Raw genomic sequence first — 27030 nt, 5'->3', positions numbered from 1 at the left:
TGGATTGCACTGGATGAATGGTGTGAGGATGGCCACGTAGAAGTACTTATCAATGGCTACTTTCTCATAATATATACCTCTTGTACATAGAGCAGCATAATTTAGTAAGCATTATTACATTAATGCAAAAGCATGGTTTTCGTTGGGGCGCAGATTGTTTGTTTCTAACAAAACTAGATGGTTCCCATTATTTGGATTTCTCTATGTTTATGATCAAGACATCAAGATATCTTGGTTAATTTTTTTTTTTTTTTTAAAAGCTCCAATTTTCTGCACTGAATTAGATACATGAGCATTTAAAGATTCTAGCTTGATGCATGATAATATTAGAATTTATAAGGAGATCCTTAACTTCTGAATTCACTTTCTTTGCTAGAATCCTAAGAACCTTAATGTAAATTTTGCGCCTGTTTCTATCTAGACAAAGAAATGGCTCCATGGATATAGATTGTTTGGGTCTTGGGAATCGGATTTTCAAGGAGTGGATTCCTCTACAATGCCAATGGTGATTGTCCAAAGAGAATTTGCTTTATATAATAGTTCAGTAAGATATATAAAAGTTGCTGAAAGGAAAATTGCACCCAACTCAACGAATTCAAAATAATTTTGATAGGCACAGAATTGACGATCTCATAATTTTGATAGGTCCAACTGGAGAAGAGTGCGGCCAAAGGGAAATTCTCTGTGCACCACCCGCGGCGCTGAAAAACCCACGTGGAGCACACTGTTCGAATAGACTGCATAGTTATTATTTTTTAATATATATATATTTAATATTTATAATTTTTTAATTAAAATTTTGAATAATAAAAATATTTTTTTTCAAAAAAATGATGATATTATATGTCGATATTGTAATACCCTGCATTAAAATTATGATTTTCTATATCATAAAGAGAAAAAGATATTTTTATCATTGTAAAATTTTTATAATTTTTTCAATAACGAAATTATTTTTTCTTCTTTATGATATCATGTGAAAAAATTATAATATTCTGTATAAAAAATTATAATTTCAAAATGAAAGATATCATAGTATCGACACATGATGTCATAATTTTTTTAGAAGAAAAATAATATTTTTATTATTCAAAATTTTAAATAAAAAAATAAAATTATGGATATTAAATACGTATTAAAAAATGATGATTACGTGATCCAATTAAATAAAATAATATATTTTATATTAAATTTTTTATATCATAAATAATATATAAAAAAAATTTCGTTCAGTCAAGCAGTAAGTCTGAACAATCCTAACATCCCAAAGATGAACCTAGCCCAAATTAGGTCCAACATGGTCTTTGGTGGGCACCAATTACAACCATTCATCCCTGTGGTGATGCAGCGAGAGGCGTGCTTGCTGAATAAAGATTATGGGAACGAGCAGTTATAATTGATGACGTATACGGCCATATGGTGGGCACGAGGAACAATTCCTCCACGTTGAAGCCTTTTTGATAGGCGGAGCAAAACTAAATTTCTCCATCACCCGGCAGTACCACGTTAAGGTACGGCCCCCATACCGCGACGGCGTGACCAACGTGAGGAATCAGACTTCATTAGCTCTTTAGAAAATATCTATGTGGTGACGTGAGAGCTGATGCATTGGATGACCATGTAGGCTACAAACTATGAGACGGAGGGTTCTCGGCATCTCGACAGCAATCCAGAGCTTTTGGCGCCTTTATTGCGCCCCACCCCATGCAAGCGGGGGCAGCCAAGAGTGTATACGGATAAGATTGGAATACGTGGGCTACCAACTACCGTAGAATGAGTAATTTTCCATTTCTGACCTGCTTATCCCAAATCTTGCACAGGAGACGTGACATTTGACCGATTTAGGAATACACCTAAGGCTAGCTCCCCTGATATCGGCTGCCGCTCTAAAAGAAGGGGACCTGCCGCGGTCGAGCGCATGATCGTATTTTCTGATGGATATGGGAAGGGGTCCACCGGCATCGTATCTCCAAGACATTCACTGCAAACTTTTTTTTGAGCGGAGTTACGATGTCCAGCCTTATGCTGTAAATTTTGCTGAATTGCTGTAGCCAAAAAAAACACTGTAAATTTTGCATGCAGCAGGTTTGCAACCAGAATGACAAATAAAAATGCTACACATCTGCATTTTTTTCTTTTTTTTTTTTTTGGGAGAGGACGAAAGAGAGGAAGACCCACCACATCGCTTTTTTTTTTTTTTCCTTTTTAGGAATTTCTATATTATTTTTAGGAGCACGTCCCGTGAATTGCACCAAAGCAATGAATAGCGGCAGTTCCCTTGGGGCTCGCAGAAGAATGCCACTCGAGCAGCACACGTTTTTTTTTTTTGCTTGTGGTTGGGTGGGAGCGGCGTGCCATGGTTGACTCCTAGCACCCATGCAAGCAATCAAGGAGCATGATGCGGCCAATAACCAGCATAAACAAACAATGAAACTGAAGAAATGAAAATAAAAATCATTCTACAATTAGTAAGTGCACAAATTTCTTTTCTCCAAGTTTGTTTTTATTTTTCTCATGGATTTTTTTTCGTAAATTTTCTCATGGATTCCTTTGAACGCTTCCTTTTTTTTCCCGCTGATCTTTCATTTTTTGGAAAGCTTTTCCCTTTCTTTTGATTTCCTTAGAGGCAAGCGAGCACCATATATGAAAAAGAAAAACATCTAAAAACATATGGAAATGGTCTTGTGATCTCAAAATGTTACACTTGTGTACACGAGCATCGTAAGGATTAGCATGTTTAAGAACATATCTAATAAAAATCTAACAGTGTGAATAAGTGAAATAGAGAAAAGAATGATAGATTTAGATGTCAATTAATCAGGCCAAGAACCAATTTTAGCATAAAGGTTAACATGCGGATGCCAATAGGCCATGCTTAATTAAAATATTTTTATTAAATGCTACTCTTAATCCGTTTAATTAAAAAATTAGGGGAAAAAAGATGACGTTTATGTAAGCTAAGCCATGGGCCTGCATTGATATCTGTTACTTCCATTATAATCTTCATAAATCAAACAAAAGGTTATTCGATTTATGCAGCTACATAACTTGCAAACTATCATGCATGCAAGACCGTAATCATGTCGCTAAATATCCACTAATGAATTGGAGAGGGATAAGAACGGTTTGTCTTTGTTTTTAAGCAGCTCCAAACGATTATTAATCACTGGAGACTCTCAGAAATAGAGTGCTACCTCTCAGGGATAAAAAATAATAGAGCCTTTTCATAGGGCACGTGTAGCAAAGAAATTGTAAAATCAAATATATGCATGAAAAAGGGGATGCTCCTAAAATTTCGTCGCCACGTAAGCTATAAGAACAATCAATCAGAAGGAAAAGGTGTATTATATCACACCTTAAATCTCTTGAAGGTGGCACCAAAGATACGCAATCTCTCCAAGATGGTTCGGATCTGATCAGAAATGTAAATGTAAAGCCATTTTTGTGCTGCCTCATCAAGTCCATCCGTAGTGCTGGGCCATCCAAGACTATGAATAGATGAGTCTCGAGAAACTGTTTTGGCTGTCTGCTTCAATCTCTGGAGATCAAATTCAATTGGTTCTCCAATAACGATTTTGATGTCTTTATTCCAAAGAGGGACTGGTGGCCTTCTTCCAAAAAAATATTTCTCAGGCATCACCTGAAAGTCCCAAGAAAGAGTAAATAAAACAACATAAGAAAGAAACAGAGAATAATGTAGCAGCAGTGGATTTCTCTTTACTGCTTCTCAGTCTACTGTTCTAATGATCGGTTTGTGCAACCCAGAAAAAAAGGCCGGTGGAGTTATATATAAGAGAAAGTGCGGGATAAGCATGCTGTAGAAATGCTATCGTAATGCCAGGGACAAAAGAACCCACCTGCTATAATGACGAGTATGGTGACAAGAATGGGAGACTAACACTGCTAGATTGCCTTTGACATGGTGATTATCCATCAGGAATTTCTCATATCAATGCCCAGTAGTATTAAATCTGTATAGCAATCAATATAAATGTCAAAAGACCCCTCAGCAGCAGAAAATTTCTATTTAGAGGGTTATATCTGTTTCTGAATCTCTCTTGAAACTTGCTCCCACACACACTTCCTAAATCTTTCCTATGCTTCTTCTTCTTTTTTTATTCTTCTCTTTTTGGTTTCTTGAGAAATCCACTTCCCTATGCTGCTTCTTCCTTTTCTTATTTTTCATTTTTCTTTTTGGTGGCCTGAGAAATCGACTTCCCCTCACCCACAGCAGAATCCGCTCCTCCAGGCAACTAAGAAAGAACCTGCTACCAATTATGCTATAGAATTGGTGCTTAATTACAAACCAAATACATGTAGTAACAAGACATACAATGACAGTCAGCATGTGTGTCTGTCACTCTGTGTTCATGCGTGCATGGGAGCAGGCGTGTGCACGCATGTCCATGAGTGTTTGGGTCCATTTACTGTTCATGCATCAAAGGAAACAACTTGCATTTCTGGATTCCTTAACATTTAGGAAGTTGGAACTTTCCAAACTACTGAGAAGTGAATTAACGGTCAGTACATGAATTTATTGACATGATAAAATCATACATAAGACAGCATTCATCATATATTGGTAAAAATAACCATAAATAAATCATCAGATGTTAATTGCCTTCACATGAGAAACCTGTGATTGAAAGCAGAAAATTAGGACTAGAAGAATGAAGCACATATTCATATACCTTTTCGAAACCACAGTGAACAATCGGCAAAACAAGGGGGGTTACAGGTGCACGTACAATAAGACTCGCAGTTCCCCACTTCAAACGTCTTATGGGTGCACTTTCCTGGGACACTTTTCCTTCTGGAAACGTGTGCAACTATTTAAAAGGTAACAATGAGCTTTAGTAAAAATTGGTAACAAATTAAAAGTGATCACGCAAAACAAAAAGGTTGACACAAAGAAGCAGTCATCAGGGAGCATAAAGAGGAACTACCCAGCCTCCACCGCTCAGTACTTCAAGAGCTTCATTCATATGTGCCTGATATATGCCACCTCCCCTGGTTATAGGTATGCATTTTCCTGTGGATTTAAATCTCTTAGAAAACAAAAGCATGATCACAATAACAGCCGAAAAAGGATTCCTCAGAGACTTAAATTACAGCAGATTAATACAAAATTCAAGAAGATCATTAAAAACTAGCAGGAGGAAATGTGAAACAGATAAAATCCTGAAGCGAAGTCAATAGCAGTACATTCAAATGTACAGCTTATAAAAAAAAAAAGCTAAATGGAGAAAAATTGAATGTCGCAGACCATATATTAACTAAAGCTAAGACGGTCCTTTCAGAAAACAATGGAAATGAAGATAAAGGAAATAGCCAAGCATAGAGCGCCTGCATGCTTTTGTGAAAAGTAGACCAGCCAGGCGAAGTTAATCTGCAACATGTAAGAATGAGGAGCGAGGCATGCTACTGATCCTTACACCTTTATGTTATTGAGGACATAGTGTCCAGGTATAGCCTACCAGAAAATTCTTTTTCGGAACTATTTCAAAGATTTTATAATGTATGCTTGTTTATAAGCTAAGCATCATTTCAACAGAACGCCACATCTATATAAGACAGTCATGGTCCATATAAGATTACATCAACGTCATTGAAATGCACAATATGAAAAAAGCATCCAAAAATCTAAAATTCACAGAAACTGATCATCTGGAATGAGAATTGCACAAAAATATCAGTAAATGATAAGACTTGTTGATAATTCATGTTCTCAGCCAAGCAGCTGATCAGAAGCAATATCACTATTTGCTAACATCCAGATTTTTTAACTGCTGAAATAGCTAAAACAGACTATAACATCTGAAGATAAAAATGGCCACTACCTCGTTATGGTCCCAGCAACCTGTGTTTCTGGTAGCGACAAATCGTGTACAGACCTAAGCTTTGGCATTTTTTTGGACAAAATGACTGCCACTCGAACCTATGCCATTGTGCTTGACCGCCCAAGCCTTTTACCGTTGCACCAAGCAACAGCCCCTTATCCTATAATCCCTGAAGATCCTACACCCAAATATGTATCTGCACATATGTATCTGCACTTATATTCAAACAGAAAGGTGCACTGGTTTGTTAAAAATAATTTAATAGGCCCAGATAATGCAACCATTATTAGAGAAAAGGAATATGCAGTCTGGCACATCATTGGGCAAATCCAAAAGCCAATTCACTTATTCATGTTGGTAATCACCTGACACTTTCTATAGAAATTGTATAATTAGCAACCATGCTTGGAAGGGAAAGGTGGTAAAGATTTGGGGAAAGAAGAAGTCAACAGCAAGCAGAACAGACCATATGGTGTAGGGTAATGATCTAATGGTTGGTATCTACATGCCTTATTGTAACATCCAGAGACCTCATCCAAAATAGCTAGCTGAAAAATATTTTTTTTTTTAATTTTTTAGTCTTGATAAGTATCCAAGATCTTTCCAGCGAATAACTGATGTGGAACTAAATACACGCTGGCACAAATCTTTGTATACTCCTTTCGTTTAAGCTCTAACGTCCTCACCAGGCTAAGGGTCCAAATCCATATATCCATTCATAAACACCACGATGGGCCCATGGTCAACCCAATGAATCAGAGCTACAATATCTCCTAGTCCACATAGGCTATGGGCTAGATCGGCTCTAATATCATTTATAATAATCCAGGACCTCACCCAAAAAGACTAGCCAGAAGTTTTTTTTTTTTAATTCTTTATTCCTGATAAGTATCCAAGATCTTCCCAGTGAATAACTGACGTGCGACTAAATACACGTCCGCACAGATCTTCTTACTTATGCATGTCCAAAGCTTTGATATCAAACCTTAAAGCAAAATGTGTATGTGTCAGCCAGTGAGGCTGTGACCTGCTGCTAGATAGAATCATGACTGACTTTGACTTTTCTACGAAGTGTGACCGGATCAGCAGAAGTATAAGTCTGTTATATACCCACTTCAGGGGAGTTAATCTCCCCCAAGAAAGAGAGAACACAATATCCACAGTTTTTACATGAGAACAACCACATTTTCCCTTCTTTTAATCATTCACTTGACAATAGTTATCATTTAGCTTTCCCATCCATATCCACAGCAATAAGAGCTTCCTCAAACTAAAATCAAGCTATTGTATCTCAAGCTTTCAGCACAAAAAATAGGGATTTAGACCATCTTATCATTCTCTTTACCTTACACAGCTCCAACATGAGAATCAAAACAACTTTAATATCCGGTTACCAACAACAGCCCAGTTAAAACAAAGAAATAGTAATTTTATCCGTTAATGACTGTAAAAGAGCAGGTTCCCATGCTAGGTGTAGAAAAGTTGATAATAGTCACTATATGAAGCATAGGAAGTCTTACCAAGTCGAAATATGTATGATAGAATCACATTTTTGAAGCATATATCTTCTGCTGCTAGAACCCACCGAGCTAGTTTAGCATCTGCCGTTGGAAAACCCTTAAAACCCCACATAAGTGGGTCATCCAACCTGTTTTATGATGGACAACTTCAGTTCTTTGGAGAATAATTTATCCTTATTAAAAAAGGCAAAATGAACTTAAAATAGATGATCAATCAACAAAAGCAGTACATTTATGTTTGCAAAATCAAAGAAGATCAAACTAATAGAACATGATGTAACAACTATAAAAACAATATAAAAGCATACAACCCATTTATCCATTTTAGCTCATAATCCACACAGATATTACCCTATATGCCAAACTGTTTGATGTAAATCAAACACATCTGGGCCCAAGTATTCTAACCAAACACCATCCCGTATACCAATGTTCACTGTCAAATTGTTGGAGAAGTCCAGCTTAGTTTCATCACTTGCTTTTTCTGAACAACTAATGGCTACTTTGCTTCCGCCAAGATGTTCCTAATTAAGATTGATAAACTGGAGTCAATATTGATTTTATATGTTCATTCAAATGAGTAAAAAACTAAAGTAACTTTTTGTTGGTGAACTTTGCTGAACTTAAAAGTTATTTAGATGCATTAAACTGTAGTAGTAGTTAGTAGCTTGTATGGTAAAGATCTTGATAAAAATAATATAAGCTGGAGCTGAAATGTGCTTCCAAGGTGGTTGCAATAACTTAGGACATGTTACTACAGCCTAGTTTTCAATCCACCCTGCACAAGTGTTCATGTCACCACCAACCAATGATTTTTCAACTGACTTTGAGTATCATACCAAGCATGGCTAGTCCACAGCAAAAAAAAAAAAAAGGATTGATGCAACCTGAACTGCTTCCAGGTTCTTGCCATTCTAAATTTTTTTGAAGATCCAAACGAAATGCTAAAAAAAGAAATAAGTTTTAAAAAAATGCATGAAAATGTAGGCCTATTTCCAATGTTACCCAATAACTATGAAATAGCAACTATGGTGACATAAATTAAAATTTTCACAATATCTATGGCTATAAAAGAATCATGCATGTTCATGTGTGCTTTATGAAGAAAACAAGGCTCGCCAAACCATACGATGGCCTATCGGTGCAGTTCGGACATTTGATTCGGAACATCAACAAAAATAGAGCAAGGGAGAAGGATAAAGAGGAAGAGAAAGAGAGAGAGGGAGGAGGAGGGAAAGAGAGGAAAAGACCGTCGGTAGCCGACAGTGGCCCATCATGGCCTTCAGGGCTCCACCTTCCTCTGAGAGAGAGGAGATTAGAAAGAGAGATAGAAAGCATGGGAAAGGAAGAGAAATGGATGGAGGGGAAGGGGGCGGGAGGTGATCGAATGGCTGCTGAGGCTGTTGGATGGCCGAAATCGATCCCACAACATCCATGGGGTCAAAACAGAGGTGACTGCCTCTGTTCATCGCATTTTTTTTTTTAACATGATGCACATTGAAGCTAGCAATCTCACTGTCAGCTTCACTTAACGTTATAGCTTATAGGGTTGATTTCGTCCGCCTGGTAGCCTCAACAGTCATCCAATGGCCCTTCAGCGGCCTCTCTGTCGCCTTCTCCTCCCTCCATTTCTCTCCCTCTCCCTCTCTCTCTATCTCTCTCTAATATCTATTCTCCTCTCTCGAAGGAAGGCAGAACCCCGAAGGTCTTGACAGCCCTTTGAGGGCCTGCGTGACCCTCTGGTGGCCACCGCCGACATCTCCGATGGCCTCCCTCTCCTTCCCTCCCTCTCTCCTCTCTATCTTCCTCTTTGGTTCTCCCTCTCCCCCACTTTTGTTTCCATGTTGGTTTGGGCTTTGTATGGTGCAGTACGGGCACATACCGATCCATACAACCGGTTAGCGAGTACAGGGTCCGATTCTGAGTCAGTGAACTTTGGAAGAAAGGGTCCATCCTTCCAAATTCTAGCAATAAAAGAAAACGATATGTGTTTTCTAAGTGTATAAAAAGTATTCCTCTTCTTCCTTCTCCTATCTTAGTGATGGCACATTCTCCCAGAGCAAGCAACTACAACATAATCAATCATAATCAAGCTTGATATCTCTCATATTGCGAATTGAGATTCTCAATTTATTCAACTATCTAGTGTAACTATGCAAAACCAATAGACATGCTCTATGTTATTTGCAAGGTAAAGTTGGTCGTGGTCTATATTTTTATGCCCATTCAGGCTCACTCCTTATGGCCATCTCTGCTGCTGACAGTACAGGTTTACACAAATGACCAATCTAACAACTTCAGCTTCTTCTTGGTCTCAGATCACAATATCATTACACATTTTTCCTAGAAATAAGTTAAGCAATTAATTATAACATGCTAGCAATAATCATCCATTGTGTTGGTCATGTCTTCTACATGATCATGGCTTCCCCTCAGAGATTGTAGTCACCTCATGCAATAAGTGGTTAGAACAATAAGGCCAGGTATTTTTGTCACAAATCCAAGTCTTCATGGCATACTCCACTCATTGAAGATTGGGATAATCTTAATAGTGAGAAGGTTGCACACATTTCTCTCCCTTTTCAAGAAGTAATGGGTGACAAGAAACTAGTTATTAATATTCATGAAGACAGCTAACTTAGACTTTCTTTCTATGTTTTCATGACAAAGTCACCTCGACCCCTTGTGTGCAAAATTGCCAGTGTGATAGAATACAGAAACAGAAATAGCCACCAGGTAGTAATTTCATGAAACCTATCAGAGAGGACCCTCATGAATAAGGCTTTCGTATTGCCTGCATGCCCCATATAGGTGTGCCATGCCAATCAAACAATTCTCACTTGGATGTCATGCACGATTGACTGCCAAATTACAACTATAAATGGCTGAAAAATCGTTCTACAATGAATTGAACAGCTGACATATTCAGTAGGATAAATAAAAGAAATAAAGTATAAATCTTTCCAGCCATACAACCGGCAATCTAACAACTCCCCATTTGGATGCCATGTAAGTTTATTTATTTTCTAACCTCCAGACATCGGTAATTGTAAAAGCGATACCAGTATACCTTGGAAAGGCTGATACATAGCATAAACTTGTCAGCAGGAAATGAAGGATAAAGCTTAATAGCCACATGAACTATTTCTACACCGATATACCCAACATTTCAGAATTTTTTATCGAAGACTGCCAGTTATGGTGGTCGTAATTTTACCAACAGCGCTCCAGCTAATCATAGAACTTCGATTCAATCCCAGATTAGGTTTCCGTGATATTTTACTGCATTTTGGCTCAAAAACTGAACTTTGTTCTGATCGAAAGCACTCGAAACACTAATTCACAGGAAACTTTAACAAAGATTGATGAAGTCAATGAGGCAAGAAGGAACAAAACTCCAACAAAGGAGGGAAAAAATACAGAAGTGGAAGGGGATGAGAGGTCGGTCAGCGACTCACGTGGACATGTGATTGCTGACGGTGATGAGGGGCCGGCCGGGGGGGCGGGAACGGACAAGGCGGATTAGGGTTTCGGGGTTGTGAACGGAGCTTGAGTTGGAAAGGGTCGCGACGACCTTGGCGAAGGCCCCCACGGCCAAGAAGACGAGTGCCCGAGGGAGCCCTCCCACGTGGTCCGCTTTCCCCGCCCACCTCATCGACCCTCTTCTCATCCCGCATTAAATCTCTCGATAAAACCTCAGTCCTCTGAGTACAGCGACAGGGAGGAGGCAAAACGGGTAGAAAGACGAGATGCATGAGAGCAGACCTCCTATTCTCAGAGATACCGTCGATAGCTCGTGCAGTGCGCGTGATATGGCCAAGGCTGGATTTTTTTTTTTTTTTTCTTTTAGGCGGACTTTTATTTTTCTTGATGGAAGCGTCACAGGATAAACATAACCAGCATAAACGATTCCTATGGAAGTAGCTTGGTGTCACTTTTCAAAAAAAAAAAAAAAAAAATCAAAAACAAGTAGCCAGGAGTTGTGCAAATGTGGTCACACGTGATATTGCCAAAGTGGTTAGCAATATAGGAAGCAACCATATCGGCTCTATTATCATCTCCCTGTAAATATGGACTACTTCAAATATCGAAAAAATTTGAATCATCTTCCAAAAACCTATCGGCCTTCCAAAAGCCTTATCCAAATAACCATACATGTCATTTATCCAGCAGGTAGCAATTTCATGGCAACCATATCTACTATAATATTGTTCTGCCCAAAAATATGAACTACTTCAAAGGTTGAAAATATTTGAATCATCTTCCAAAAGCCTATGACCTTCAAAAAGTCCTATCCAAATAACCATCTATATCGTTTATCCAACTGCTAACCATCATGAAATTACCCTCAACATAATCTGATCAGCCTCTAGGACAATGGTGGCATAAATAATCCCCCCATGCATCTCTTAATTCGACTAAAGGTGTCGTGATGTCATATGATCGAATACCTCCAACTATCACCAACTAAAGTTTTCACTGCAAATAATGAAGCCACTTTGCCATAAGCATTATCATCTAACACATAGCCATCGAAATTGACCTTCGAAAAGCTTGAAAGTGGATGTTCTCAAATGAGATAGATCATGCCAATTACCAGGAGAGGTTGCGGTAGTTATTGAAATGGAAACCCAACTTTTCCTAGTAATACTCGCTTCACAAATAGCTTTGGTGTGGATGTATTTCTCAACCTGTGTGAAGACTTTCATGCATGTCATATAATAAGGGGCTTTGATCTACACTGTCAAATAGTCTCCCATTCTTGACTAGCCCAACGTGATATTCATTGCAGGCATGGATAACAATATGATTACACCACCTCATGTGCACCCTCCCTCGTGACTAGTAGAAAGGAATCTAAAGAGTTAAATGGAATGATGGAATTGTTGGCTGTACGAACCTGATCCCAAACCCATATGGCCCTCGGATACTCGAACAAAACATGGTTCAGGGTCTCCTTAATATGCGGGCACCATTCATAGTGATGTGGATGCTTCGATGGTGCAAGAGCCTATGGCTAGGGAGCTGATTCCAAACTATTTTTCAAAGAAAGAGCGCCACTCCTGGATGAGTTACCAACCTTCCAAACACAAGCTACATCCCTTTGATTAAGTAAGCCACTACTGAGAACCTCGTATAAATCTCTAGCTCCGGCACTAGTAGAGACTATGGTACCCCAACTCAGACTATCCAAAATACTTAGATATAAAATAGCAATAGTTGTCACTTTTTTTACTAAATCCTCATGAACCTCGATGGTTGAAAGGTATATTCCACTCTCTATTCCTTGAACCATGAGGTCTTTCACCTTCAGATCCTTTAAAAAGTTGCAGTCAATTGAGGTGGTAAGCTGCTCAAGAGTGTAGTAAAAAGCCATGGATCATCAAGCACATTTACAAACTCATCATTACTGTTGGGTGGCTGTCTGATCAGGACACCACCTCCCAAGATCCTTTCAGTACCATGCGATGCAACAGGAAGAAAGAAGAAACAAAACAAAAGGAAAAACAATCAAAATACGTGAATCAACCACAAAAGGACTCGCCTCCACGGGGCATGCAAACTTCACTATGAAAAAGAAATTTTACAAGAGGAGACCTCACCCTCAACCCTTGTACACCCAATTCTCTCTCACCTGAAGTTCCCCTCACAAAAGCTCTCTCTCTTGGAGACCCCCTGAACCCCTAAAGAGCCTGGCGACCGCTGTCCAGGAGCCTCCTGCTCCTTCTCTCACAGCGCTCTCGCCTCTCTCTCTCTCCTCGGGTTCGTACGGCTCCGTACGATGCGAAAAATCGGACCTCTCCTCTCTATTTCATCACAGGACCCTTTTAAAGGGTTAAACAGGGTTTAAACTTGATTACAGAGGGATTAGGAGTCCTAAACAAAGCCAAAAAACCCCATGAACCGTCGGATCAAGACCGCAACCTCTCTGAGCCGTCCGATTGTGCTCCGGTCCACGGAATAGTGCCGTGGACCACGAGAAACGCGTGGGAAACGCCCACGCGGTCCACAGGCCCCGCCGTGGACCACTCGGTCCACGGTGGACCGGGGCAAAGGGGCCGCGGGCCTGGGTCGTGCGTCCAGCGTGGGCCTAGGTCGCGCATCCCGTGCGGGCTTGGGTCGCGCATCCCGCGCACTGCCGCCTGCGACCGCACCGCTGCCGCCCGCCGCCGGTCGCCGGCGATCCTCCGCCGCCTCGATTCTCGTGCCGACTTCAAAAGCTCGTATCTCCTCCATCCGAGCTCCGATTCAGGTGATCTTGGTCTCGTTGGACTCCATTTTTCGCCGCAAACCTCGCTGTGGGCTCAATGTGGACTGAATCTCGAAGCGTCAAATCCTAACAATCTCCACATCGACTCGATATTTGGCCTCCTCCAAACTCCGAGAGCTTCTGGATCTCCTCGCCCCCATGCCCTGGGGCAATCGCCTGCTGATCATGGATGGGCAAACATGAGAGTCGAGCTAGGCTGCTCGATCCCATCTCCGTCGTATGCTGTGCTCCTCCTGACCTGAGACCTGCTCGGGGCATCATCCTGCGGCAATAGGAATCTTACCTTGCGACGTCGCCTCTCGTCCTCCCGAGTCTCCTGTCTCGTGTCCGATCTGCCTCCTGGAGTTCCACCTCGCTCTGGGCTCCATCTGGCTCCCGAAGCTCCACCTCGCACTGGGCTCCCTGCCAGGTAATAATGTCCTCTGCTCCCCTTCTTCCCCTCCAGCACAATTCTATTGCCGCGTAGCACCCTTAGGATTCCTCCACCAGCTACCGTCCTGTAGCCTCTCGAATCCAGTCTGCTAAGTGAGATAAGATTTCACCTGAAATTGGGTATGTATCAGACCTCCCTCAATCTCCTCACTGCACCGTCATATGTCCTCCAGCTGACCGTCCCAATGCCTCTAATCACACAGCTCGATCCATCCGGCAGATATACAGTGCCCTCACTGTTCTCCAGGGAGTCAAACTGCTCCTCTCTGCAACACACATGATAGGGACATGCAGAATCTAATATCCACTACTGGGAAGAAGTAGATACCTCGTCAGATATCTCCAGGACATCTCCATCTGAATCACTGCCGGCCGTCGCTACAGCAGCCACCGTCCGATTTTTCAGTTGAGGGCAATCTCTGGCTAGATGCCCCAACTTCTCACACCGGTAATACCTAATTTTGCTCAAGTCCCTCCTGGACTTAGACCACCCTCGTTGCGATCTCCTGTCGCTCCGTCTACCGCCTCCTGCTCCTCCAGAAGCCACCAAAGCTGAGCTACCGCCACCTGAGCTCGAAGCTGGGTTTTCCCTCCTGAGAACCTCGTTCTGGAGTATCGCTGCGGTGACTTCGTCCATCTTGATAGTGCTATTCCCCACTAGAAGAGCAGTCACCAAGGACTCGTACGAAGGGGGAAGCGACGCCAGCAAAACCAGCGCCCTGGTCTTCTCCTCAACGTTCTCGCTAACGCTGAGAAGGTCGATGAGGATCTTCTGGAAGTGGCTCAAATGCTCCTGCACGCTCTGTCCCTCAGTCATCCGCAGTTGGTAAAACTGCCTCCAGAGGAAAAGAGTGTTGGTGAGAGACTTCGCCATGTACAACTCCTCGAGCTTCGACCACAGCACCATCGGGGAAGTCTCGCTCAGCACATGGATCACCACCTCATCCGCTAGGTACATACGGATGGTACTCACCGCCTGCATCTGTAGCCGTTTTCAATCCCGCACCTCCATGGTGGTCGGTTTCTCATCGCACAAGAGAGCATCGATCAACCCCTATTGGATGAGCACGTCCTTCACCCTTGCCTGCCACAAGGAGAAATTGCTCTTACCATCGAACTTGTTGATCTCCATCTTGATTGTTCATGTTTTCTCCATCTTCAGTCTTGCTCACCACCACTGCAATCTGCGTCCTTGTACCACCTTGCTCTGATACCACTTGTTGGGTGGATGTCTGATCAGGACACCACCTCCCAAGATCCTTTCAGTACCATGCGATGCAGCAGGAAGAAAGAAGAAACAAAACAAAAGGAAAAATAATCAAAATACGTGGATCAGCCACAAAAGGGCTTGCCTCCACGGGGCATGCAAACTTCACTATGAAAAAGAAATTTTACAAGAGGAGACCTCACCCTCAACCCTTGTACACCCAATTCTCTCTCACTCGAAGTTCCCCTCACAAAAGCTCTCTCTCTCTTGGAGACCCCCTGAACCCCTGAAGAGCCTAGCGACCGCTGTCCAGGAGCCTCCTGCTCCTTCTCTCACAGTGCTCTCGCCTCTCTCTCTCTCCTCGGGTTCGTACGGCTCCGTACGATGCGAAAAACTGGACCTCTCCTCTCTGTTTCGTCACAGGACCCTTTTAAAGGGTTAAACAGGGTTTAAACTTGATTATAGAGGGATTAGGAGTCCTAAACAAAGCCAAAAAACCCCCTGAACCGTCGGATCAAGACCGCAACCTCTCTGGGCCCTCCGATCGTGCTCCGGTCCGCAGAATAGTGCCGTGGACCGCGAGAAACGCGTGGGAAACGCCCACGCGGTCCATAGGTCCCACCGTGGACCGCCCGGTCCACGATGGACCGGGGCAAAGGGGCCGCGGGCCTGGGTCGCGCGTCCCACGCGCCGCCGCCTGCGGCTGCGCCGCTGCCGCCCGCCGCCGGTCGCCGGCGATCCTCCACCGCCTCGATTCTCGTGCCGACTTCAAAAGCTCGTATCTCCTCCATCCGAGCTCCGATTCAGGTGATCTTGATCTCGTTGGACTCCGTTTTTCGCCGCGAACCTCGCTGTGGGCTCAATGTGGGCTGAATCTCGAGGTATCAAATGCTAACAATTATCAATCACCCATTTCATCCTGGATGACCATGCGGGAGCATAGATACAAATCACATTCCAGATAAAAGAATTATTGCCGATGGGAGCCAATGAGGAACATATAGACCAAAATCCATATTTAACCCTCATTAGTGAGCACTAATAGCTATCTATATTGAGGATGAACCTTCATGCACGCTTGGCAATTTGTAACAAGGATGGGATGCCAAGCACACTCTGGACTGGTGAAGCACAATCTACAATCGTAGGCCTTTTCCCACTGATAGGGACTCCCAACTACTACTATGCCCTTCTACATCGTGTGATGTTCAAATAACTTTTAATGAGTTGCTTCACCATCACATTAGTCTAGGGACCAAACCTAACAATTATTTTTTCATGATTAACCCTCTAGTTGGTAACAAGATAGCAACCCTATATAATGTTCCCGAGCAAAACTGCTTTAGCTAGAGAGGCTATAGCTATTAAGACACAATCATCTGCAAAATAGATGCAAGATTGATGAAGCTATCATAGTCGATTTGTAAACCGGCAAAGACATCGCCATCCATTGAGGTTTGGAGCATGCAAGACAAGGCATCTGTACAAATAATGAATGAGTGTAGAGATAGGGTGCAACCTTACCAAAGGTCCATCGAAGACTAAAAGAATTTTATCAAAATGCCATTGATTAGTAAGGCAAACGAGGGCTTCATCACACATCCAACCACCCAATTGATCCAAGCCTCATGAAATCCCATTTATCTTGGTGAGTTGACTTGAAATTCCACCTAACTCTATTATATATCCACTCCAAATCAAGCTTGATTGTCATAAGGCTCCTCTAAGAAGCAGCCTTCTTTAAGTCATGTAAAATTTTATGAGCTATTGCAATATTATCTGAAATACTTCTTTCCTTCACAAGCAACCCCTACTTAGGGCTAATCAAGAAATCTTGCACCCTTTAATAAGAGTTTTGGCGATAACTTTGTATAAGGTGTTGCATAAACTGGTCAGTCTATAATGTTAGGGCTCCAATGCATCAGGTCTTTTAGGCAAAGGAGTAATGTATGTATCCTTCTATGCCTTGGAAAGCAAATAATAGGAGAAAATTTGCTCAATGGCAAGGTAGACATCACTCTAGATGATGGACTAGTATTTTGGAAGAAGATTGATAGAAAACCATTTAGCCTTGGTATTTTATCCCCGACAAGGTGCAGACATCCTCTACTATCTCCTTATCGGTCACCTATTTTGACAGTATCTCATTCTCTTAATCAGTGAGAATTCAACCAAAAAGGGGAATAGAAATATAAGATATCAGATCCTATTCTACCATCCATCTAGATCTAAAGAAGTGTAGAAGCTCTTTTTAGATGGAGTTGATGTCCTTTGTTAGCTCACTATCGCCATTCATCAAAATGAGGATGTTGTTCCAGTGCATTCTTATGATAGTAGACCAATGAAAAAATTTTATATTGTTATCTTCCTCAGAAAATGAGGATGTTGTTCTAGTGCATTCTCATGATAGTAGACCAATGAAAAAAATTTATATTGTTATCTTCCCCCTTGATCCTGCTGACTCTTGATTTTTGATGCCACAAATTCTCTTGCTGGTGAAGAACGGATTGCTTAGAAGATAAGGCTACCCACAATCTGCATACATTATCCTTAGAGAGGCCTCCTTAGTCATGTTCCCTTTACTGGACAATCCTAATTTCTACCTCCACTCTCTTGCGAATGTTGCTCACTATAGGGATACAAATGAGTTGAGTTGCTAGCGAACTACTTGAGTTTGACTCAGTTTGAATATTATCGAGCTCGAGTAGTAAGATATTCGGCTAAAAACTTACGATTTTATTCAAATATATATATATATATAATAATATTATTATTTTATTTATAATATATATTAATATATATTTAGTAGATAATGTTTGAATTCAAACTCGAGTATGGTTTGATTAATATTTAAGTCCAATCGAGTTGATCTCGAGTATTTTTTTTTTTTTTAGCGAGCTAAGTTCGAACTTAAGATATCAAGACTCGATCGATTTCGGATCAAATTTCGAATTTGAATATTTTGAATTGAGTCGATATCAAATTTCTATCCAGTCAACTCAGCATGGCTCGATTGCATCACTTCCATTTTCTTAGCCTATGAGTTGTAAGCTCTAGCTTGCAGTTGATACGGTACATAAGGTCTTCTTTGATTAGCATCTTCCGTGCATCACATATCAGCTTTCATAGTTGGAGGTATTCAAGCCAAAATTCTCTTAAAGTAAAAAGAAAAGATGATGCAGATAGAATCAGAAGTGCAAATGAGTAAAAGGCAATGGTCAGATGAAATACAGACAAGTGATGCACCTAAAAATTTAGAAAGCTTTGGTTCCAATCACCCATAGCATTTGCTCTGTCGATGCTCTCTTAGACTCTCACATACCCTGCTCAATTGCTATATCATGTAAATTGATGATATAGGACAAAGGGCTCCTATACCAACTAATGCAGGATAGAAGGTTTTGATATCAATTGACATAGGACAGAAGAGAGAAAGAGAGAGAAGAAGAGGAGGAGAAGAAGGCAGATGGAGAGGGTAGCTTAATATTTTATATTCTTAAATCTTGATAATGCAAATTATATTCCCAATTGACATAGTAATATATTTATACAAACAACTCAAAATTCTAATAAGAGTTTGCAGAAAAATAAAATATTGGATTTTTCATAAAATTCTAATTATGAAGTCCACAAAATTCTAGTCCTAAAGTTGATATGAAAATAAAAATTTCTAGTTCTGAAATAGAATAAATTTTCTAATTTTTATATTTTGCTTAATAGAAGTGCGTATAGATTTCTTACTGGATGGTCCTTTATCCATTAAATCTTGTGAATCCCAAGTCATGCAAGCCACTCATAGCAAGGGGTGCACCTTTCACCAAGAAGATTGGGGTGTCAAAAAGGATCTTGATCTTTCGATCTATTGCACATAACCAAATTTTTAATATATACCTAGAACAATTATTTAGTACATTAACTAAACTTAAATATTTTTATATGAATGCATGCATATCATTGAAATTAGTATAAAAGGCATTTTATTTGATTTCAATCATGCTCTTTGGCTGTATAAGAAAAAGAAATCGAAGTATACAAATCAAAAAAATGCTCTTTGGCTAATGCGAGATTCATTATTAAACCAAAAGGAAAAATTTTAAGAATCTTAAGAGCCCATTTCATTAGAAGTAATTTGGTATGAAAAAATAAATCCGATATTAGACTACCATATTTGATATAAAAAAGAATGAAAAAGATGCTAAAATAAATGATGGATCACATATTTAGTTTTCTAAAAAAAGATAAAATAGATACCACCCTCCATGGAGTGGAAGTAATATAAAAATATCATTTCTTAATTGAAATACCTTCATTTATGTTATATTAATTTTATTATATAACTAATTTTAATTTATTAATATATTATCTCAATATTATATTAATTTATTATAAATTTATTAATATATTCATTAATAATGTTTATAAATACTAATGTATTAATTCAATATATCAATATATCTAACAAAAACTATTAATTATTAATAGATAATTACATATATTTATTATTTATCAGTAAATCTAACATATAAATCAATAAATAATATATATATTTATATACCAAAACATATTAAATATTATTTATAATGAAAAATATATTTGATAATATATAATTAATTTAAAAATATGTATTAGCTCATCTAAATATATTTTAATATTCAAAATAACTAATATTGGTAGCTTTTACGTAAGTGGATTATAAATGGCCAACAAATAGATTGAGAAAAAAATATTATTACTTGAATCACTTGTTCAAATGCACTATTGAAAATTTGATAATTTTTCCACATAATTTTTTTCATCAACTAAATATGGTAAAAATTATTTTCTTTATAATTTTTTTAAATAAATAATTTTTAAAAATCGTTAGATTATCTCAATATATCCCAACCAAGTGAATCCTAAAGGATAAAGGTCAAGCTCACAACATGATCAGGATTTATCACTTTAATTTCAACTTTTTTTTTTTGTTGTTATTTCTATCTCATTTTTATTTTTCAAGGGACGGATGGAGCTGTGACAAGGTTGACAATTTACATACAAATCCATATAAACATATTAAACAGGTGGGTTCTGGGCTGAGTTGTGAATTTTTTCCTTTTTTTTTTTTTTTCCCGGCCCAAACTTTACTCCATCAGCCTATTCCCAGGCAATAATAAAGCTGCAAACCTGCAATTCTTCACAGTAACGTTAACCTTCCAAGATAACCTTCCCAATCAGAAAAGATGATTAGATAACAACACCACGTTCCAGGAGCTTCTAAATAGGAATGAATTAATTTGCACCAAAAAAAATGCGACTACATAATAAATCCTCAGTCCTGAGGCCATTAAATGGACGGTAAAGATGCAACACTCCTCAGTTCTTGGAAGATCTTGATCCTCCGACGAACCCAACGCCGCCACGCAACCGCGGATTCCCCAAGCCAAGAGGCCAAACGTAACCAGTTCTTGATTTTTTTCTTTCCTCCGACCCTCTGTGGAACATATATAACTGGGCAACGATAGGCTCTTGGGCTTGGACGAACAAGCGCTCTCTTTAGACTTTATCCCTCGCCCCCTTCTCCCCTCTCCCTCACCCCTCTCATCGATGGCTTCCTCTTCTCTAATGGCGGCACTAACGCACCCCTGTCCATCGGGCCATAGGGTTCAAGATCACCGCTCCTCGCGTGCTCCCTCGAACATTCTGCTCGCCCCCTCCTCTACCCGTTGCAGAGCGCCCCCCAGCTCCACTCGAGCGGCCAACGATCCCTCCGCCCCGCGCAGCGGTAACTTCTTCTTGACCCGGAGATCTTTTTATGTTTCCCTTTTTCTCCCATCGATTCTTGGGCTTTTTATCAAATTTTGGTCCTCCTCGCGTTCTAATTCGCGTTTCTCGTTTCTTTTTCTGCGGTATTTTGCCGAGCTCTATAATTGGAATTGTCGGAACTGTTTTTAGGATAAGAGGATTAGGTTTTTTGTTTCGAGAATTTAATTTCTTTTCTTTTTCAAGTATGGATTTCCATTTAAGATTTGTTTTTGTTGTTCTATTATTTCAAAAAAAAAAAGGTTCCTTTTGGGTACTTTTTTGTGGCACATTCAAGCAATTCACAGCGACTAGGAGTTGGAGTTCGTGCCACTTCTTCTGTTCAAGAAGTTACCGTAGATGTTGATTCTTTGTTTGCTTCACCTCATATATATTCTCGGGCACTGTGTGGAAGTGGAATATTTCGAGCTATCAAAATTGCTGTTGATGATATTCAGGAATTATTCAAGGTGTAGAATATCTAGTTCTTGGACAAAAATGGAGATTTCGCAAAAGGATCTGAAACAATTCAGATTAAAAATTTTAAATATGAAAAATAAAGAATGCCAAATGATTAACAGACTTATGTGGTATCGATGTGAAAATAAGCATGAAAGAATCAGCAACAAAGTATGGTAGTAATGAAAACACCACTGCCACCAAAAACGATAGGACAATCAATCCATCCTCTCTGAGCATTTCTTGATAAAGTTACAATTAGTTTGAGAGTAATTATATAAATTCTGCAAATGGTTGAATTTATCTTGTTTAATTCTGCTATCTAATACTGTAGGTTTGAAAACCATTTCATGGACCAATGGAAAGACCTAGAATAACTAAGAGTTTTTCTCTAAAATTTAGAGAAACTTCTTACTACACTTACAAGGGATTAACCTAGTAAAAGTTGAAACAAGGGGATAGCATATGTGTAAAAGCTGATATATATAGACTTGTATGAGAACAACAAAAATATACACACACGCATGAAGGACATGTAATCAGCATGTATTCTAATCTTGGTACTATCAAGTGGGTTACAATATTTAGCTGACATGTCTCTTAAGATCAGGGTGGATCATTAACCATGTCTTTGGGAGAATATTGCCCACAGATAATGCAAAGGCCATAGCTGGAGAAAGCAGATAGTAGGATGGATTACAACAGTGATATGAGAAGAACCTATGATGCTTAAAAATTTTAAGTGATAAAAATGAATGAGGGTTCGGAAGCAGATATAGACACCTATGCAGTTGACAATAGAAATAACAGGACAGTGTGGGTAACATACCATATATCTATGTCTAGTGTGAAAGTGGGTGATTGGGTTTCTGTTGACCAGTCCATGTCACAATTGCTTTGCCTTTCATTCTGCAGATCACTGGTGACAAGGCCTGGTTGAGGGTCCTGCACCTGCTGGTTGATGCCGTCCATGGTGAGCATATGTTTACTCTAGCTGGCAAGATAATCTATAATAGTGGATATAATTTAGAAACAAGACATGACAGGAACCTTGGCTAAGGTCCGAACTCCGAAGTTTGCCAAGTCTAGAAACATAAGAGTCAATTGAAAACTGAATAAACTAGCGCACTTAATCATGTTATGAACTGAGCAATTAAAGGAGTCTGTCACTGATTGCATGTATACAGTAAAAATGTCAGAGAACATGGTTTGTTGATCTCGTGTGAGAGGCACCATCAGTTTGCTTTTTCCCATGTTGAATGATAAGCCAAAGGCTTTGTCCCTCATAAATTAATTTGGACTGTTATATTTAATCAATAATCAGGCACTGTTAGGAGAAATCTGACATGGAATTCTTTCTTTATTCTCTTTAAAATGCCTAGGTTTTAAGAGTTTTTAGACCATTTCTTTGCCATCTCAGGGTTGTCATTTTGATTGTGCGCCCCTTCCTACTCAGCTTCCCTGATGGTAAACTTTTCTGCAAACCGGCATAATCCATTTTTTGGCTCTTTCCTACTCAGAGATGCAACCCACATAATAAAATAATGTCCGACTTATTCCATTTTATGCACCTATCCTCCATATGGTAATGTGTGCTGTTCATACCTGCTGAGTTTTGTACTAGTGGAGAATCAACATGTTTAGTCAATCATTTAACACACATTTGTTACTCCTTGACATTTCCATGGTGGAAGCTGGCTGTATGTTGGTGTGAAAGAAAAACCACAAGCTAACACAAGACTGTGTGCTTCTCCAAAACAATGTATTCACAAGATCAAGGAAACACATGCTTTGAGGCTTTCTCCAGAGCAGCATGGTTGTCTTTCTTGCTTCCGGAGCCACTACAGATGGAGGGGTCACATTAAAAGACATGCACCAGGTGTCTTTCTTGACAAATCAAGTCTCTCATTTCAAAGACATTTATCCAGCAGTGGCACTGTAAGTTGACCCTTTCCAGCCCTTTTTACGTGCCATAATCAAGACATCCTCTTGATGTTCATGATCTAGCATGCTCTTCTTTTCAGTCCTAATGATTTAATTAATAATGATAGTTTAGGTCTTTGACCATAACTTGTGTTTGATCTTCAAGTTTCTTGCTAAGAGATCTAGAAAGAAAAAGGAAGAAAAAGCAAATATACCACGGAAAAAGCTTTGAAAACAGTTGGTAAATATGAGGTACACATAGACATGGTAAGGGAAAACCTATTTCGGAGATGAACGAATTTATTGTTTATTCAAAATTTTCTATAATTATAGAATGTCATAATTTTTAATTTATTGTGATGTAAGTACCAAAAGCTCCAGGTGTGCTCATTGATAGTTTTCTAGAATTTGGTGAACTTTTTAACTGCCATGGATTGCCCATGGCAGAAGATTTTAAGCACGAACTCCCAATAATAATATGTTTTTGTATTCCCTCTTGCACCAATAAAATTGGATTTCTGTTCAATAATCATTGTTAAATGCTTTGAAATTTTTCAAGGTGTACTAATTGAACAAACAATGCTGGTCATAAGTTCTTGAGGCTTAGTTTCTCAAAACTATAGACACCTTACGCTTTTCCTCCTTGCCTGTTATCTAATGCTCTAGAAGCTCCATTAACATTCGTCATGTTTATACATTCTTAAATCATGGCTGAGGCATTGGTGGGAAATTATGATCTCACCAAATGTGAAGGTAGTATAAGGATAGTGAAAATATAATACAAGAAAGGCTCGCTTAAATTCTTTCACAGAAATTTTGTTAAGAACATATCTTCTGTCTAAATTTTTCAATGAGGGTTAATTACGGTTTTATATCAGTCACTTCTACACAACTCCAAAATTGGATTCGACTGCTTTGCTGTAGACAGTCAAAGCTTTTAGCTGCTGCTTTAGTCATTGAGAGCTGTGCTGTTTTCTTGGTATACCCATATGCTCTAGTTCCAGTATGATATTTCTTAGGAATTGGAAAGGTAACTTTGGGAGGTCTCTTAGATGGAACTGCTAATCATATTTTACAGAATAGACCAGAATGTAGAGAAAAAGTGTTAAATATGGGCAAATTTTGGATTTTATGGGACCTAGGAATTAAGAGTAAACAAGGTTAGCAGATGTTTGGAATATATGGTGGTGTATGATATGGATTTGAGATTGAACAGGTCATGTTTTTAATAAAATCTCAGAAGATGTAGCAGATGCCTGTTGTAACAGTTAAATAGAAGATGAAAGAAAGAAGCACGAAAAAAGGAAGTTCTTAAAACTGATCTATCTCTATATCTGTTTCTGTTTATGTAGCAAGCAGGACCTCATGCAAAATGGTCAGCCATAAGATATATTTGGGTTCCCTAGCCCTATATTAAGTGCCCAAGATCTCCTCATTACACAAGCGATGTGAAACTAAGCACATGCCCTCATGAGTCTTCATATACTCCTCTTTTTTAAGCCTTGGCATCCTTGCTAGGCTAATGATCTAGATTCAATCAAATTCAATAAAAAACACAATCAAATTCAGTCATAAATATCATGTGCCATTTGTGATCAGTTTTAAAAGGGCCCATGCTGCAGTGTTCCCCTAGTTACACATAGGTCATGGGCTGGTCCGCTCTAATACCACTTGTAATGATCTAGGGCCTTACACAAACAAGCTAGCACAAGTTATAATTTAAGTTCCTTGGCCTTTTAGAAGTATCCAAAATCTTTCCAGTGCATAAATGATATGGACTAAACACATGCCCACTTGAGTTCTCACAATCTGAATATACATATTTGTAAAGAGTAAGAAAAGGTGAAAAAGGGTAAAGTGGGGCAGATTCATTTCAAGATCTGAGTGAAGAAAAATGGAGAAGACACAAGAGGAAGAAGCAAAAAGCTAGTCCAAGCTTGAAGAAAATTAGATGGGTTGACTATAGGTTGAAAACCAGTTGTAAGAGAATGTCAAATTACGAAATGGATCCAAATTCAATATTCATGAATCTTAGGATTTGTTCCTACTTCCTTTTATATTGGTGTGGCTTGAATAGGAATGCTTGACAAATGAGGATTCAGAAAGCCAAACTGATATAGTTTGCACCAAAAAAAGAAAAAGCCCGAACCCATATAGTTGGGATGAGGCTGCATGGTTATATGTTGATACATAGGAGGAAGGAAGAAGATGTTGGTAGAACAATAAAAAACATAAAAAATAAATTAATCCAACGGTGGTTGGAGTTGGGTTGGGTGGCTTTATTTTGATATATCACTTTTCTGAATTGTGTGGGTGTATATATATACACACACACACACACATATACACACATATATATACATACATGCATACATACATACATATGGAGCTCTATGCTTTGCTGCTATGAGATAGTTTCAAGTATGGTTTGTCATACTAGGACACATGCACTAAGCCTTTTAATTGCAAAAAAAATGCAAGTGATTGCTTTTAAATATAATCTTCAGCCATTTCTATTACTGAAGGAAATTTGTGTTTGCTATTCGAAGTTCTATTTCTAACAAATATTAGCCTATAAGGTTTTTAAAAAGCTATGGAGCATCTTTGACTACAAGTGCCATTTTCCAAGCAGCCTAGAAGGTCAATTATGTCCTGTAATATTGTGGATATAAATGATTGGTGGAAAGCCATAACTGCTTCACTAAGTTGGAGAAATTTTGCCATCTGCTTGTTCTTGGCTTCTAAGTGTCTTAAAGCCATAATTTAGTTTCATCTGCAGATAGAAGTTCAAGGGTGCCTTTTGGATGCATTTTTTTGCACCTTGGAGTGCATTTTATTGCATGGAAAACTTGGTAGTCCTGTAGATATTTGAGTTGGAATCCTTGAGAACAAGAAGGCAGACAAGAAGGAAGGTTAGGGTTCCATATTTGGTATTTGGAGATTCAAACCCTCCTTGTATTCTTCTTTGCTTCATCTCCTTTTCATTTGGTCTGAGATCTGCTAAGTTGTCTGCCTTGTGCCCTTTGTTGAGTTTTGCTTTTAGAGTAGTAATAGATAACTTTCTATACCAAGAGAGCTGGAAGTTGATACTAAGATCCTTTTCATCATCACTTCCATTTTTCAGTTTTCTATTTTCAAAGATATTGAAATAACCTAGTTTCCATTCTCAGTTTTTTGAAAATCCTTTCTCAGTTTCTAGAAATTGTGGAAACTAAAAAAAAATCTGGTTTTCAAAGGTTTTGAAAACCAAAAGTCCAAAACTGCATATGTTCACCAACTTTGCTTTTTGTCACCATCGCTGTTGGCCTGGTTGTCGACACCACCATTGTTGGCCACAACCACCAATTGTCGGCCACTACCATTGTTGCCACTACCACTAAACACATTGGAAGTGATGCCAAGACGCAATCTAATTTTTGATATAAACAAAATCTTTGGCTGAAATTTTGCTAACAACAAATTGTACACCTGAATGAAATTTTAATTGTGTTATACATCAAACATGTAATTCATTTTGTGATCCAAACAAGGTTCACCTTACTGCACTGGATTGCTTGATTCGGGTGTGTACTGAACCATACCAAGGGCGAACCAGCATGG

At 39.2% G+C, this 27030-nt stretch overlaps 2 protein-coding genes across 6 annotated transcripts in view; one reads left to right on the top strand and one right to left on the bottom strand.

Moving 5' to 3' along the window:
- LOC105039371 (stromal processing peptidase, chloroplastic) overlaps positions 1-27030 on the top strand; it is a 95930-nt gene that overhangs the window by 29523 nt on the left and 39377 nt on the right. Inside the window, 2 exon segments of the mRNA XM_073246112.1 lie at positions 21023-21031; positions 23202-23445. Of these exon segments, the coding sequence (XP_073102213.1) occupies positions 21023-21031; positions 23202-23445 (253 nt within the window).
- On the bottom strand, positions 1257-11140 carry LOC105039421 (N-acylphosphatidylethanolamine synthase). 5 transcript variants are annotated; one of them, XM_073246090.1, is made up of 8 exons: positions 10819-11061; positions 7712-7884; positions 7361-7488; positions 4947-5032; positions 4749-4829; positions 3356-3640; positions 2179-2367; positions 1257-2045 (listed from the first exon to the last, which is right to left on the bottom strand). In XM_073246090.1, the coding sequence occupies exons 1-7, from the start codon at positions 11035-11037 to the stop codon at positions 2227-2229; spliced, it is 1113 nt and encodes a 370-aa protein (XP_073102191.1). In that variant the 5' UTR covers positions 11038-11061; the 3' UTR covers positions 1257-2045; positions 2179-2226. The 5 variants fall into 5 exon arrangements, with proteins under 5 accessions (XP_073102191.1, XP_073102189.1, XP_073102198.1 ...); XM_073246088.1 differs by having other exon boundaries at positions 1276-2045; positions 4692-4829; positions 10819-11059; XM_073246097.1 differs by lacking the exon at positions 7712-7884 and having other exon boundaries at positions 1284-2045; positions 4692-4829; positions 10819-11140.

The sequence above is a fragment of the Elaeis guineensis genome, chromosome 1, assembly GCF_000442705.2.
Source record: "Elaeis guineensis isolate ETL-2024a chromosome 1, EG11, whole genome shotgun sequence".
Lineage (NCBI taxonomy): Eukaryota > Viridiplantae > Streptophyta > Magnoliopsida > Arecales > Arecaceae > Elaeis > Elaeis guineensis.
The sequence above is the reverse complement of the archived record's forward strand: the minus strand, read 5'-3'. Positions and strand labels throughout refer to the sequence as shown.

What these genes read in the sequence shown, in the direction of transcription:
- LOC105039421 (XM_073246088.1), bottom strand. Translation starts at nt 11,037, where the DNA reads ATGCGGGATGAGAAGAGGGTCGATGAGGTGGGCGGGGAAAGCGGACCA. An exon ending in CAAACAGTTTGGCATATAGG is followed by an intron (nt 7,489 to 7,711) that starts GTAATATCTGTG and finishes ATCATAAAACAG; the next exon opens with GTTGGATGACCCACTTATGT. An exon ending in ATCATACATATTTCGACTTG is followed by an intron (nt 5,033 to 7,360) that starts GTAAGACTTCCT and finishes TTAAATCCACAG; the next exon opens with GAAAATGCATACCTATAACC.